General features: G+C 42.0%; 2 protein-coding genes across 2 annotated transcripts in view; one reads left to right on the forward strand and one right to left on the reverse strand.

The window, feature by feature from the left end:
- LOC139448541 (muscleblind-like protein 2a) overlaps positions 1-17,001 on the forward strand; it is a 329,809-nt gene that overhangs the window by 105,421 nt on the left and 207,387 nt on the right. The window lies entirely within an intron of this gene.
- Positions 6,529-8,669, reverse strand: LOC139448897 (uncharacterized). Its single transcript, XM_071230414.1, has 2 exons — positions 8,482-8,669; positions 6,529-7,666 (listed from the first exon to the last, which is right to left on the reverse strand). The coding sequence occupies exons 1-2, from the start codon at positions 8,667-8,669 to the stop codon at positions 6,529-6,531; spliced, it is 1,326 nt and encodes a 441-aa protein (XP_071086515.1).

Here is a 17,001-nt window from a genome sequence, read left to right on the forward strand (position 1 = left end):
TGTGTTGGTCGTGTACCCTCCAATGCAATAGTGTGTTGGTCGTGTACCCTCCAATGCAATAGTGTGTTGGTCATGTACCCCCCAATGCAAAGTTGTGTTGGTCGTGTACCCTCCAATGCAATGTTGTGTTGGTCGTGTACCCTCCAATGCAATGTTGTGTCTTTCATGTACCCTCCAATGCAATGTTGTGTTGGTCGTGTACCCTACAATGCAATGTTGTGTTGGTCGTGTACCCTACAATGCAATGTTGTGTTGGTCGTGTACCCTCCAATGCAATGTTGTGTTGGTCGTGTACCCTACAATGCAATGTTGTGTTGGTCGTGTACCCTCCAATGCAATGTTGTGTTGGTCGTGTACCCTCCAATGCAATGTTGTGTTGGTCGTGTACCCTCCAATGCAATGTTGTGTTGGTCGTGTACCCTCCAATGCAATAGTGTGTTGGTCATGTACCCTCCAATGTAGTAGTATTTGGGTCTTGTACCTTCCCAAGGACACTTATGTTGGTCCTGTATCTTCCCAAACAAAAGTATATTGGCCCTGTGCTCCCCAAGATAATACTGCACTGATCCTGTCTCCCCTCAAGAAATGCTGTATTGGTTTCGTGCCCTCTCAGTGTCAAGGAATACTATATTTGATAAACCTTGTCAGTTAACTGCAGACATTTTATCGATTCTGTTTCCCCAGAAAATTTAATTTGAGAAGTTGGAGGTGTTGATTATGGCGAGATTTAGATGAATGTAACCGCATTTGGACTTGGACTACATGACGCATATCCGCGCTATTGACAGGTCTAACAAGTCCAGGGGATGTCAGCAAAGTTAATTCGACATTGATTTTTTTTTAAATTCAACATTTAATCCGGTTTCAAAAGTAAACCTCGTCTCTCCAAATTCAATTTCGTTCAACATTTTATTTAATCTAGCCAATTCAAAAAGTTAATGGTCTTTCAGAGAGAGGTTCATTCTTTACTGAGCTGAATAAGGGATTCCATAAATTCAGTTCTTGCTTCATTGGAGCTTCACTTACACAGTGTTACCGACATCCACTGGGACATGTTGACAGGCACAGTGTTACCGACACCCACTGGGACATCTTGACAGGCACAGTGTTACCGACATCCACTGGGACATCTTGACAGGCACAATGTTACCGACACCCACTGGGACATCTTGACAGGCACAGTGTTACCGACACCCACTGGGACATCTTGACAGGCACAGTGTTACCGACACCCACTGGGACATCTTGACAGGCACAGTGTTACAGACACCCACTGGGACATCTTGACAGGCACAGTGTTACCGACACCCACTGGGACATCTTGACAGGCACAGTGTTACCGACACCCACTGGGACATCTTGACAGGCACAGTGTTACCGACACTCACTGGGACATCTTGACAGGCACAGTGTTACCGACATCCACTGGGACATCTTGACAGGCACAGTGTTACCGACACCCACTGGGACATCTTGACAGAGACAGTGTTACCGACACTCACTGGGACATCTTGACAGGCACAGTGTTACCGACACCCACTGGGACATCTTGACATGCACAGTTACCGACACCCACTGGGACATCTTGACAGGCACAGTAGTACCGACACCCACTGGGACATCTCGACATGCACAGTTACCGACACCCACTGGGACATCTTGACAGGCACAGTCACCGACACCCACTGGGACATCTTGATAGGCACAGAGTTACCAACACCCACTGGGACCTCTTGACAGGCACAGTGTTACCGACATCCACTGGGACCTCTTGACAGGCACAGTGTTACCGACATCCACTGGGACATCTTGACAGGCACTGTGTTACTGACACCCACTGGGACATCTTGACAGGCACAGTGTTACCGACACCCACTGGGACATCTTGACAGGCACAATGTTACCGACACCCACTGGGACATCTTGACAGGTACAGTGCCCCACAGTCTCCCCCCCCCCCCCCCCCCCCCCCCCCCCCCTCCACTGTGACATCTGGTATCCCCGCATATTGCCGAGACGTACAATCGTATTGTATTATCAACTACCATTGAATACGTGATGATATGAACTGGTAGAACTCTGATATTGTCAGGTTGATTGGAGCCCCGCCCACTACCGACCCGTCTCCAGGGCTATCGATCTCACTGTCCCGTTTTTCCCGATTCTAAGGTCAGGTCGGTGTGACCTGCAGAAGGAGAGAGGAGACCGATGAACTCACAACTGGAAATTTTGGCTCCCTGCCTCTGTGGCAAGTGAAACCTATTAACGTCGTGAGGAGAATATATTTCTTTCGAGTTTTCCAGATCTTGAAACATGACTGCCTGATCATGACTACATTGCTCAAACACAAAAAGCTGAGAACTCAGTGTGAATAACATAACGTGCAAAAAAACATCATCAAAGATAGAAAAACTGCCTCAGTTCATTCGTCACAGAACGAGGTCTAGTACAGGGGCGGAGGTCACTTGTGAGTTTTGAGCAGGTGCCCCCTTTCTGTGTCCATTACGGGGCAGGTGCCCACTTTCTGTCTCTAGCAAGGGGTAGATAATTGCCCTCTGGGTCTACCACAGGGCAGGTGTCCACTTTCTGGCTCCATCACGGGGCAGGTGTCCGCTCTCTGGGTCTACCACGGGGCAGGTGATCACCCTCTGGGTCTACCACGGGGCAGGTGTCCACTCTCTGGGTCCATCACGGGGCAGGTGTCCACTCTCTGGGTCCATCATGGGGCAGGTGTCCACTCTCTGGGTCCATCACAGGGCAGGTGTCCACTCTCTGGGTCCATCATGGGGCAGGTGTCCGCTCTCTGGGTCCATCACGGGACAGATGTCCCCTTTCTGGGTCCATCACGAGGCAGGTGTCCACTCTCTTGGTCCATCATGGGGCAGGTGTCCACTCTCTTGGTCCATCATGAGGCAGGTGTCCACTTTCTGGGTCCATCACGGGACAGGTGTCCACTCTCTTGGTCCATCACGGGGCAGGTGTCCACTCTCTGGGTCCATCATGGGGCAGGTGTCCGCTCTCTTGGTCCATAACGGGGCAGGTGTCCACTTTCTGGGTCCATCACGGGGCAGGTGTCCACTCTCTGGGTCCATCATGGGGCAGGTGTCCGCTCTCTGGGTCCATCATGGGGCAGGTGTCCGCTCTCTGGGTCCATCATGGGGCAGTTGTCCACTCTCTGGGTCCATCACGGGGCAGGTGTCCGCTCTCTGGGTCCATCACGGGGCAGGTGTCCACTCTCTGGGTCCATCACGGGGCCGGTGTCCGCTCTCTGGGTCCAGCACGGGGCAGGTGTCCACTCTCTGGGTCCGGCACGTGGCATGTGTGAGGTGTGAACAATATTGGAGTGAAACAAACAGACTAGGTGTAAACACACTTGATAGACACACAGAGATAAGTTGTAAACACTATTGATGAGTGCGTGAGCATGGTTTTACGCCGGTTTTAGCAATATTCCAGCAATATCACGGCGGGGAACACCAGAAATGGGCTTCACATATTGTACCAATATCAGGAATCGAACCCGGGTCTTCGGCGTGACGAGCGAACGCTTTAACCACTAGGCTAACCAGCCGCCCCCACTATTGATGAACACAGGCTAGGTGTAAACACTATTGATGAACACACAGGTTAAGTGTAAACACCATTGATGAAGGCAGAGGTTAGATTAAATTCTTTTGATGAATACACTGGTTAAATGTAAACACTATTGATGAAGACATAGGTTAGGTTTAAACATTATTGATTTACACACAGGTTAGGTTTAAACATCGTTGATGAACACACAGGTTAAGTGTAAACACTATTGATGAAGACAGAGGTTAGATTAAACTCTTTTGATGAATACGCTGGTAAGATGTAAACACTATTAATGAAGACAGAGGTTAGGTTTAAACATTGATTTATACACAGGTTAGAAGTAAACACTATTGATGAACACACAGGTTAGAAGTAAACACCGTTGATGAACACACAGGTTAGAAGTAAACACTATTGATTAACACACAGGTGAATTGTGAACAACATTTATGAACACACAGGTTAGAAGTAAACATCGTTGATGAACACACAGGTTAGAAGTAAACACTATTGATGAACACACAGGTTAATTGTGAACACCATTGATGAACACACAGGTTAGAAGTAAACATCGTTGATGAACACACAGGTTAGAAGTAAACACTATTGATGAACACCCAGGTTAGAAGTAAACACTATTGATGAACACACAAGTTAGAAGTAAACACTATTGATGAACACCCAGGTTAGAAGTAAACACCGTTGATGAACACACAGGTTAGATGTAAACACTATTGATGAACACACAGGTTAAGTGTGAACACCATTGATTAACACACAGGTTAGAAGTAAACATCGTTGATGAACACACAGGTTAGAAGTAAACATCGTTGATGAACACACAGGTTAGAAGTGGATACTATTGATGTACACACAGGTTAGATGTAAACACCGTTGATGAACACACAGGTTAGAAGTAAACACTATTGATGAACACACAGGTTAGATGTAAACACCATTGATGAACACACAGGTTAGATGTAAACACCGTTGATGAACACACAGGTTAGAGGTAAACACCATTGATGAACACACAGGTTAGAAGTAAACACTATTGATGAACACACAGGTTAGAAGTAAACACTATTGATGAACACATGTTAGGTGTAAACACTATTGATGAAACACATGTCAGGTGTAAACACTATTGATGAACACATGCTAGGTGTAAACACTACTCATAAACACACAGGTTAGTTGTAAACAGTATTGATGCACACACATGCTATGTGTAAACACTATTGATGAACACATAGGCTATGTGTAAACACTATTGATGAACACATGTTAGGTATAAACACTATTGATGAACACACAGGTTAGGTGTAAACATTATTGATGAGCACATGTCAGGTGTAAACAGTATTGATGAGCACATGTTAGGTGTAAACACTATTGATAAACACACATGTTTGTTGTGAACACCGTTGATGAACACACAGGCTATGTGTAAACACTGTTGATGAACACAGGTTATGTGTCAACACTATTGATGAACACACAGGTTAGTTGCAAACATTATTGATGAACTCATGTTAGGTATGTGTAAAAACTATTGATGAACACACAGGTGGTGTGTTGGGACTTCACGAACGTACACATAAATAGAGTTATTTCAATGTCATGTTCCTTGCCAGAACTATTAAAATCATCAGTTGGTATTTTAGACAATCATCATTTAGTCAGTTTTATCGATTGCTTAACGTTACATGCAGACTTAAACAGTGGGATAGTCTGTGTGTATTACCTTGCATAGCATGTGTATCCAAACATGTTGCGGGTCTGTCTACTATGTGAATAATGCACGGTTTCATTTCTACCATTGACGACGAAGTTGACATCAAACAAACACGATGCTGAATGGCGTTAGAAATACATCGTTGCAACATGAAGAACCAATATTGACATTAACAATGAGACTTACTTCCGTGGTGATGCAGGGGCGGGGGAGTTCTACGTGATGTTGTATGGGAGGTGATGGACAGCTGCCGGATCTGACGTCGGACATGTCGATTAATATGGGGGGGAATATAGCCAAGAGATAGCCTCAGCTAATTTGCACACATACATCCGATCACAATGTTCGTCTCATCAATATCACTGCCATTGTACATTTTAAATATGAGCCAATTATACAAACGTTTGGCAAATATTGGCAGAAAAAAGAGCGGTGGTAATTAAGCTAACGTGTCATCTGATTGGTCCAGACAAAGTAGGACCCTGGGGAGAGACGGAGAGAAAATATACATATGTATATATATTTGTAAGCGTGCGTGCGTGCGTGCGTGTGTGCGTTGAAAATTACTTTTAATCTGTGTCTGCTCTACTCTTTTCATACTGTATGTTGCAAAGCAATTTGCAAAGCTATCCTTTCCTTCCGTAGAATGCGTGAAACAAGCGCCTTTAGGAGACACTTGTTCCCTCATGTAATTGTCTGCCTGGAAAAGGTCTAACGAATCTTACACATGGCGATCTAAACTCGCAATCAAAATATGACATGAAGTGTTTGACAAATCATGCTTTGCTATAGAGATTGAAATTACGTTGATTGTTCGTTAGCGACTTTTAAAGAGGCTGCGCTCGCCATTTGTGTGTTCGCGTGTCCGCTGACGAAACGCAGTGACGTGATAATTGCCAGGTTACGTCTTCGCGCCAGCCGCTTGTGTCCTGCATTGTCCATGTGAGCCCTGTTCGTCATCTGTGGCTAATTTACTTCATTCGGCGAGCGCGGCGCTCTTATTTTGCGTCTTGCAGCAAGGAAGTTGGTCGGTTATTCAGCCGTGTTTCATATTGAATCATTATGTGTCACTTCTAACCAAGACACCATTTATCGCCAAGGCGTCAAATGCGATTTTTCTGAGAAATATATTAACATAGAGAAGAACATGAGAGCCTGTGAGGAAAGTTTAAGATGCCGAAATCACTGTGAGGGATTACACGGAAGACTGGGGCCTAGGGCGAGAGGGGAGGCTGGGGGAGGTGATACCGCATGCTAGGAGAAGGTGCTGGGGAAGGATGAGAGGGAGACTGGCGAGAGTGTGAGGGGAGACTGGGGAGGGTGTGAGGGGAGAGTGAGGAGTGTGTGAGGTGAAACTGGGGAACGTGTGAGGTGAAACTGGGGAGGTGTAAAGGGAGACTGAGGAGGGTGTGAGGGGAGACTGGGGAGGGTGTGAGGGGAGACTGAGGAGGGTGTGAGGGGAGACTGGGGAGGGTGTGAGATGAAACTGGGGAATGTGTGATGTGAAACTGGGGAGGTGTGAGGGGAGACTGAGGAACGTGTGAGGTGAAACTGGGGAGGTGTGAGGGGAGACTGAGGAGGATGTGAGGTGAAACTGGGGAGGGTGTGAGGGGAAACTGAGGAGGGTGTGAGGGGAAACTGAGGAGGGTGTGAGGGGAAACTGGGGAGGGTGTGAGGGGGAACTGGGGAGGTGTGAGGGGAAACTGGGGAGGGTGTGAGGGGAAACTGAGGAGGGTGTGAGGTGAGACTAAGGAAGGTGTGGGGTGAAACTGAGGAGGATGTGAGGTGAGACTAAGGAAGGTGTGGGGTGAAACTGGGGAGGGTGTGAGGTGAGACGGGTTGAATGTGAGGGGAGACTGGGGAAGGGGAGAGGGGAAACTGGGGAAGGGTGTGAGGGGAAACTGAGGAGGGTGTGGGGGGAAACTGGGGAGGTGTAAAGGGAAACTGGGGAGGGTGTGAGTTGAGACTGGGGTTGAATGTGAGGGGAGACTGGAGAAGGGGAGAGGGGAAACTGGGGAAGGGGAGAGGGAAACGGGAGGGTGTGAGGGGAAACTGGGGAGGGTGTGAGGTGAAACTGGGGAGGTGTAAAGGGAAACTGGGGAGGGTGTGAGGTGAGACTGAGGAAAGTGGGTGAAACTATGGACGGTGTGAGGTGAGACTGGGGTTGAATGTGAGGTGAGACTGGGGTTGAATGTGAGGGGAGACTCGGGAAGGAGAGAGGGGAAACTGGGGAAGGGGAGAGGGGAAATTGGGGAAGGGGAGAGGGGAAACTGGGGAAGGGGAGAGGGGAGAGGGGATACTGGTGATGGTGACACGGGAGAAAGGATACGAGGGGTGGGGAGAGATGTGGAACTGGGGAGGGGGAGACGGGAGATTGGGGAGGTTGAAGATGTAGAAAGGACACAGAAATTACGTGAACAAGTCAGTTTATGATAAAGTGTTTTGCATTTTTAATCTTAAGCTGCCATGACGGTATAATTGTGTGCCATGTGCATCCGCTATAGGTGATGCGAGTCTTTCTAATGGAACGCTCACGAGTCCATAAGTGATGTTGCGTATTTCAAATCCTAGATTTAATGTAGCCAGAATGAGAAACACACTTGCAACCTAGGGCGACAGACATGGCTGGGGACAGGTAGCATTAATACTGTAGGCCAGTGTCCGTTCAGGTCCTGCATTCTGTAACATCATTATCTGACAGGGAAGCAGAGAGCGGCAGGTACCTCTTTATCAGTTTCAGACTGAGTGCATGGGAAGTCAAATGGAAATTATATTAACCGTGTTATTGGAAGGCATACGGCTGGCGTGCACAAATCACCGTGACAAGATTCAGTTACTGAAATATCGAAACATGAATCAATATAATTGAATAAAGTTTACTGAAAGCGTCTATAGTCAGTGCGTTATGGATGCTCTCACTGTCTCCAATCATTTTATTGAAATAAATAAAGTCTGTCTAGACGCTTCTCTTTATCTCTGCTACTTGTGCTATTTCCAATCACATTATGCTTGCACGGAACACGGAGAAATAAATCCATCGGATGTGCTTGCAGCATCACATTGGCCGCGCCACCATCCTACTCTCCCATCACTACTAAAATATTCCTCTAAAAAATAAAAATAAATCGATAAAATGTTTCTAGGTTGGTTTCTTCTAAAAGGTTGACTTTGAGAGTATATGGTAGTGCTTGATCCCGTTGAGTCCAGTGTAGTGCTTAATCCCGTTGAGTCCAATGTAGTGCCTCGTCCTATTTGGTCCAATGTAGTGCTTAATCCCGTTGAGTTCAATGTAGTGCCTCGTCCTATTTGGTCCAGTGTAGTGCTTGATCCCGTTGAGTTCAATGTAGTGCATCATCCTAATGGTCCCTTTCGTGAGTCTGATCCTATTTACTCTAATGTCCAAGGTAAGTTAAGAAATAGTGCTGCATTAGATTTTAGATAAAAGTAATTTTGATTTTGAAACATGAAACAGCAAAAGCAAAGAAATACCAATTTCTTCACGCTATTACACTGACACACCTATAAACGTGAAGATGTACTCAATACATCAAAGGAACACACAAACACTGTATCTACCACATGCAGAATACAATGTCATTTACATGTATATCAAACCCTGTATCGACTACACATCGACTACAATGTCACGTATAACAAACACTGTATCTACCACAGATAGACTACAATGTCATATATAACAAACCATGTATCTACTACACATCGACTTCAATGTCACGTATAACAAACACTGTATCTTTCGAACACAGATTACAATGTCTTATATAACAAACACTGTATCTACTACACACAGACTACAATGTCACATTTAACAAACACTGTATCTACTACACATCGGCTACAATGTCACTTATAACAAACACTGTATCTACCACATACAGACTACAATATCACATTTAACAAATACTGTATCTACCATACAAAGAATATAATGTCATATTTAACAAACACTGTATCTACTACACATCGACTACCATGTCACACATCACAAACACTGTATCTACCACACAGAGACTACACTGTCATATGTAACAAACCCTGTATATGCCACAAACAGACTACAATGTCACATATAACAAACACTGTATCTACTACACATCGACTACCATGTCACACATCACAAACACTGTATCTACCAGACAGAGACTACACTGTCATATATAACAAACCCTGTATATGCCACACACAGAATACAATGTCATATGTAACAAACCCTGTATATGCCACAAACAGACTACAATGTCACATATAACAAACACTGTATCTACTACACATCGACTACCATGTCACACATCACAAACACTGTATCTACCAGACAGAGACTACACTGTCATATATAACAAACCCTGTATATGCCACACACAGAATACAATGTCATATATAACAAACCCTGTATATGCCACAAACAGACTACAATGTCACATATAACAAACACTGTATCTACTACACATCGACTACCATGTCACACATCACAAACACTGTATCTAACAGACAGAGACTACACTGTCATATATAACAAACCCTGTATATGCCACACACAGAATACAATGTCATATATAACAAACCCTGTATATGCCACAAACAGACTACAATGTCACATATAACAAACTCTGTATCTACTACACATCGACTACCATGTCACATATAACAAGCCCTGTATCTACCAGACACAGACTACAATGTCACATTAAACAAACACTGTATGTACCACACACAGACTACACTGTCACATTTAACAAACACTTTATCTACTACACACAGACTACAATGTCATATTAAACAAACACTGTATCTACCACACACAGACTACAATGTCATATATAACAAACTCTGTATCTACTACACATTGACTACCATGTCACATATATCAAACACTGTATCTACTACAAAAAGACTACAATGTCACATATAACAAACACTGTATCTACTAAACACAGAGACTACAATGTCATATTAAACAAACACTGTATCTACTACACACAGTTTACAATGTCACATTTAACAAATCCTTTATCTACTACAGATCGACTACAATGTCACGTATAACAAACACTGTATCTACTACACATCGACTACCATGTCACATTAAACAAACACTGTATCTACCAGACACAGACTACTTTGTCATATTTAAAAAATACTGTATCTACCATACAGACTACAATGTCACATTAAACAAACACTGTATCTACTACACACAGACTACAATGTCACATATAACAAACACTGTATTTACTACACACAGACTACAATGTCACATTAAACAAACACTGTATCTACCCTACAGACTACAATGTCACATATAACAAACCCTGTATCTACAACACACAGACTACAATGTCACATTAAACAAACACTGTATCTACCACACACAGATACAATGTCATATTCAACAATTACTGTATCTATTATACACAGACTACAATGTCACATTAAACAAACACTGTATCTACCACACACAGATACAATGTCATATATAACAAACTCTCTATCTACTACACACACACTACCATGTCACATATAACAACCACCCTATTTACTACAAACAGACTACAATGTCATATAAAACAAACACTGTACCTTCTACACATACACTATCATGCCACATATAGAAAACACTGTATCTATCACACACGGACTACAATGTCACATATACACAATACTGTATCTACTACACTAAGACTACAATGCCACGTATAACACACCCTGTATCTATCACACACAGACTACAACGTCACATTTAACAATCACTGTATCTACTATACACAGACTACAATGTCACTTTAAACAAACACTGTATCTACCACACACAGACTACAATGTCAAATATAACAAACCCTGTATCTACTACACATCGACTACAATGTCACGTATAACAAACTCCGTATCTACTACGAACAGTCTACAATGTCACATATAACAAACCATGTTTGTACTACACACAGACTACAAAATGTCACATTAAAAAACACTGTATGTACTACACACAGACTACATTGTCTCATTAAAGAAATACGGTATCAACTACACACAGACTGCCATGTCACATATAACAAACACAGTATGTACTACACATAGACTACATTGTCACATATAACAAACACTGTATCAACTACACATCGACTACAATGTCACATTAAACAAACACTGTATCTACCACAAACAGACTACAATGTCACATTTATAGCTCTGCGCCAGGCGCCGTGCCTTATTTGTTATGGGTGTGATAAAAATACATGGGAGCATGGGGATGAGTAATCGTTGGACGTAAACAAACATTTAAAAAATATTTATCTTTGTCTGACATATGTATAATGATATGTGTACTTGTATACGAATTACATAAATAAGAATGAAAATATTTTTTTATAAACATTCCAAACTGTAAATTATGACACCAGACATGTTTCCGTTATTCGCAAACAATCATAAGAGGGAGACGCGCCCTGTCGTAGAATGGTTTACCTGCCCTGCTGTGGTGTTCAACGTTTGGCGATCCTCCGTGAAGCGGGTCTGTCTGTCGAGAGGGTCGGGGACAGGCCTACAGCATATCCTTCTGCGGGAAACGTTGACTCATTTCAGTGTAGCAAGGTGTGCCTGTCTAAAGGGGCGGGGGAAGTAGGAGTGGACACTAGGAAGGTAGAGTACCTATACTGTGATTAAGCATTCCTACCTATTGCTGCACGTCCCTATACTGTGATAAAGCATACCTATCTATTGATGCACGTACCTATACTGTGATAAAGCATATCTACCTATTGCTGCACGTCCCTATACTGTGATAATGCATACCTACCTATTGATGCACGTACCTATTCTGTGATAAAGCAAACCTACCTATTACTGCAAGTACCTATTCTGTGATAATGCATACCTACCTATTGCTGTACGTACCTATTCTGTGACAAAGCATACCTACGTATTGCTGCACGTCCATATTCTGTGACAAAGCATACCTACCTATTGCTGCAAGTACCTATACTGTGATAAAGCATACCTACCTATTGGTGTAAGTACCTATACTGCACTATCTATTGTAGATACCGATGGTGTGCTGGTAAGGCTGAAGCGTTTTCTGAGTTACTTCGGGACTCGCTATCATCATATAGCTTTGATGATTTCATGGGTGAAATTTCTAGCGGTGTTAATTGTGCAGTTACAAAATTGACATCATTGATCATTACTTGTGCTTCTGTCAGTGATATGAAGGTAATTACAAGCTCAAACATATGTACATTCTCAGGAGCAAGATGGCATGATAGCGAATGTAAAGAGTTGAAACATGAGAAATATCGTATTCTTAATATGTTTAGAATAACTGGTGATCTGAACTATTTACAACAGTTTAGACAGTTAAGAAATGCGTATCGAAATATGTGTAGACAAAAGAAATTTATTTTTGAAGAGCGATTACTTGAGGATTTAATGTCTCATACTTGTAGTCCTAAGATCTTCTGGAACCAAGTGAAGGGACTTGTGTCAAAAAACAGTAATGCAACTCAGTTTATAGCTCCATCAGAATGGGTCTCCTACTTTAAAAATATTTTGAATATAACTGATTATGATGTTGATCATGATAATCTTGCTTCCGCTGAGAGTTTTGTTTATGAACACGAGGAATCTAACTGTTTTGTCTGTAATGATGAAGAATTAAATGATATTTTGAATTGTGAAATCACTGAACCAGAAATTTTACATGCTATTAATCATTTGAAAGATGGTAAGGCGGCTGGTCCCGATGGAGTTCTACCAGAAATGATAAAGTGTTGCAAGGGTAATCTTCTTCCTTATCTAGTTATATTATATAACGCTATTTTGCATAGTGGTAATTTTCCTGAGGATTGGGCTCGAGGTTTACTTACTCCCCTTCATAAGAAAGGCAGCAAATTTGATGTTAACAATTATAGGGGTATTACACTTAGTGATGTATTGGGTAAAATATTTACTTTTATTCTTAATAAACGGCTTACTATGTTTTGTGACATTTACGATAAGATACCAGAGTCTCAGGCAGGTTTTAGGGCTGGATACAGCACCATTGATAATATATTTGTGTTGCAAAGTCTAATACAGAAATACTTATCTAAAGCTAATGGCAGATTTTACTGTTTATTTGTTGATTTTAGAAAAGCCTTTGATTGTGTAAATAGAAAATTGTTGTGGTATGTTATGTTAAATAAGGGTATACATGGAAAGTTATTTTATGTCATTAAAGATATGTATTTAAAAGTGAAATCGGCTGTAAAGTTATCAAATAGCACAGCAACTTGCTACTTTGAAACGCTAAGTGGTGTACGCCAAGGCTGCACCCTTAGCCCTATATTGTTCTCTTTGCTTATTGTTGAATTAGAATCAATGTTGCACTCCTCCGGCGAGAGGGGAATATTTGTGAGTCAAGAATCTCTAGACATTTTGTTGTTATTATATGCCGATGATTTGTGCATAATTGATGATACTGTAGTTGGTCTCCAACGAAAACTTAATATCCTTAAATCGTTCTGTACTAAATGGGGTTTAGAAGTTAACCATAGTAAGACTGAAATTTTAGTTTTCAGAAATGGTGGCAAACTTAGTAGTACTGAGAAATGGAGGTTTGGAGATGTTAATGTTAATGTATTTACCTATTATAATTATCTAGGTTTGTTATTTTCAAATCGGCTGTGTTGGACGACTGGTATCAACTCTCTTGTTCAGAAGGCAAATAAGGCTCTGTTCGTCGTTAAGAAATTACAGCATTGTTTGAAGAACATACCCGTACATATACTTTTTAAAATATTTGACATTCAAATTAAGCCTGTATTATTATACACTTCAGAAATATGGGGCTATTCAAAAATTGCAGCAATTGAAAAATTTCAGATTAAATTCTGTAAATTTACTATTGGAATTGGAAGTCATGTTACAAATGTTGCTGCCCTTGGCGAATGTGGTAGATATGGCTTATTTATTGATTATCACAAGAAATGTATTAAATATTGGTTGAAATTGTTATCTTTACCCAGTTATAGATACCCTAAGCAATGTTATTTAATGCTGAAATCTTTAGATGAAGTTAATCGCACTACATGGGTAACTTGTGTCAAAAGACTATTATTCAGTTATGGATTTGGCCACGTGTGGATTTCGCAGGAAGTTGGTAATGAGACCCTCTTTATTAATGCATTTATTCAAAGGGTAAAAGACTGTAACCAACAGGACTGGTATTGTAAAGTTTGTGAAATACGTAAATTATCAATGTATAAGGAATATAAGTCATTGCTAACAGTTGAAAAGTATCTCTGTGAAATCACAAGCCGTCATTATAGACGTATGTTTTGTTTGTTAAGAATTGGCGAGTTGCCATTGATGGTAAATTTAGGTAGAAGATAGAGTACTGTAATAGGCAGTGCAGATATTGTAATTTACAGGAAATTGAAGATGAGTTTCATTTTATGCTTGTCTGCCCATGTTACAGATATTTAAGAAATAAGTATTTACCTATTTATTACTCTTCCAATCCTACCTTATTTAAATATAATACTCTATTATCTTGTAACCGCACTAGTATTGTAACTAATTGTGTTAAGTATATACTGGAAGCACTTGCAATCCGAAATACTGTCACTTAATACCCTCTTTCATCTGCCTCATACTGTATTTTTCAATGAGTATTTGTACGTGGGCCTATGGCCTTTATACTGAAATAAAGAATTGAATATACTGCACTTAAGTTAATATCCCAGCTAACACAACCCACTGAAAACGCTGGACTCGACCAACACCGCTTCATTCAATATCCCAGCTAACACAACCCACTGAAAACACTGGACTCGACCAACACCGCTTCATTCAATATCCCAGTTAACACAACCCACTGAAAACACTGGACTACCAACACCACTTCATTCAATATCCCAGCTAACACCACCCACTGCGATCAGTGGACTCGACCCACAGCCTTTCATTCAATATAAACCGGCTTGCTTCAGTTTTTGATGGGGTGCCCACTTCACGCTTTCAGTGCCATACATATATGCGAGTATAGTATAATAATGTGAAACAATGCTTGATCATAGACAGCGCCACAAATTGTTTAATTGCTGAGTGCGGCGTTGAACCAGCAAGTAACGAAACATAATTTGTTTAAAGCTGATAAATAAGTTGCCAGTGATTCCGTGGCATCTGATTGGCTAACCAAGTGTTCTTTTCTTGCGTTTATTTTCCCATAAACTGAAAATCTGTTAGGCCACGCCCACTTACGGACAACTTATTCCTAATTGGGTGCTAATAATAGAATGGACAGGGTTGTCAATTATTCCTGTGTCACTGATTTCGTATTGTTGTTGTCTACAGCGCTTTTAAGTTAATGGTTAGATAAGCAAACCTGTGCTGTTATTATTGCTGACGTATGCATTTATAAGAATTGACTTCAATGTTGTTTTTGCGTTTATGGAGATAAAATCGTAAGAGAATGGTGTGCACGTGCATGTGTGTGTGCGTGCGTGCGTGCGTGTGTGTGTGTGTATGTGCGTGCGTGTGTGTGCTCAAAATTTAAATAATTTGTTTCTACTGTACAGCGAGACTACTCTAAAGGTCAAAACACAGACGGTTTACCTCCTGATTTTAATCCAAACGGCTTGTGTTTCATCTGTACTTCTGACAGGTTTACACGTTAACCATGCTGAATGGAAGACATTGTCTCCCTGGGATTTCGTCTCCTCGGAAGATGCACAACAAAACCAGTGAAGCTGTTGAAACAAAGAAAAATCAATTGTGGAAAGATGACATAAGTGACAAAGCTTCAGGTGTTGGTAACAAAGGCTCAATCTAAGCAGCACTAATGAGTAATCAGGGCGTACCACGCTCTTCAAACAGAACACATAATAAAGCTGCGGGTTTTATGATTCCATGCCACTGTACTAGAGATTACTGCCATGTGAATCTCGACTCGTGGAGACTGACACAAGACATAAAATACAAAATTGTGAATTATTTATCGAAAAACTCTCCTGGTCGACCGGTTAATGCTAAAGAACGTGCGTGGGTCGTGGCTGAAATATTCCCTTTTAAGTTGGCTGCAAGGGGAAGACCATATTGCACGGCGTGGCTCGCGTGACGAACACAGTGCAGACACAGACTCGCGAGACTGAACGTGGGTTATGGCCCTTTAATGGCTATTCCGTGATTTCAGTGTTATGATAAAACAAAGACAATTGATTACTGGATCCTAGAGAGCGATATTAGTTTAATATGAAGCAGTTTAGGGTTGGCACAGAGATGTTCATCTCACGTGCTAAACAAGGAGAACACGGCGTGCGTACATGAAGTGTTCAGGTGAGATCAATAAGGAGGGAAGTGCACGTGTTGCACGTGCATCACGTGTTGCACGACGCCATTGCCGATAACTGTCGGCTGGGTTACCGTGTTCTGCAGGTGTATTCACATTATCTGCTTCTTTTCTTTCTCGGGTTGAAAATTATTCTAACCTTATTGCAGCTGATATCTGAAGAAAATATTGTATTTTTTCTTTTTCTTTTACTTGAAGAACGATACCTAGGCTATTTTAGGTGTGACTTTGAATGCGGTATGGCCGTGGTCATCATGGGCAATTAAGGATGTACGTGGTGTCAGCATGGACCATGGGGGATGAACGTGGTGTCAGGACCATGGAGGGTGTACGTGGTGTCAGG

The sequence above is a fragment of the Haliotis cracherodii genome, unplaced genomic scaffold (assembly GCF_022045235.1).
Source record: "Haliotis cracherodii isolate W230 unplaced genomic scaffold, xgHalCrac1.p SCAF_7, whole genome shotgun sequence".
NCBI classification, from domain to species: domain Eukaryota; kingdom Metazoa; phylum Mollusca; class Gastropoda; order Lepetellida; family Haliotidae; genus Haliotis; species Haliotis cracherodii.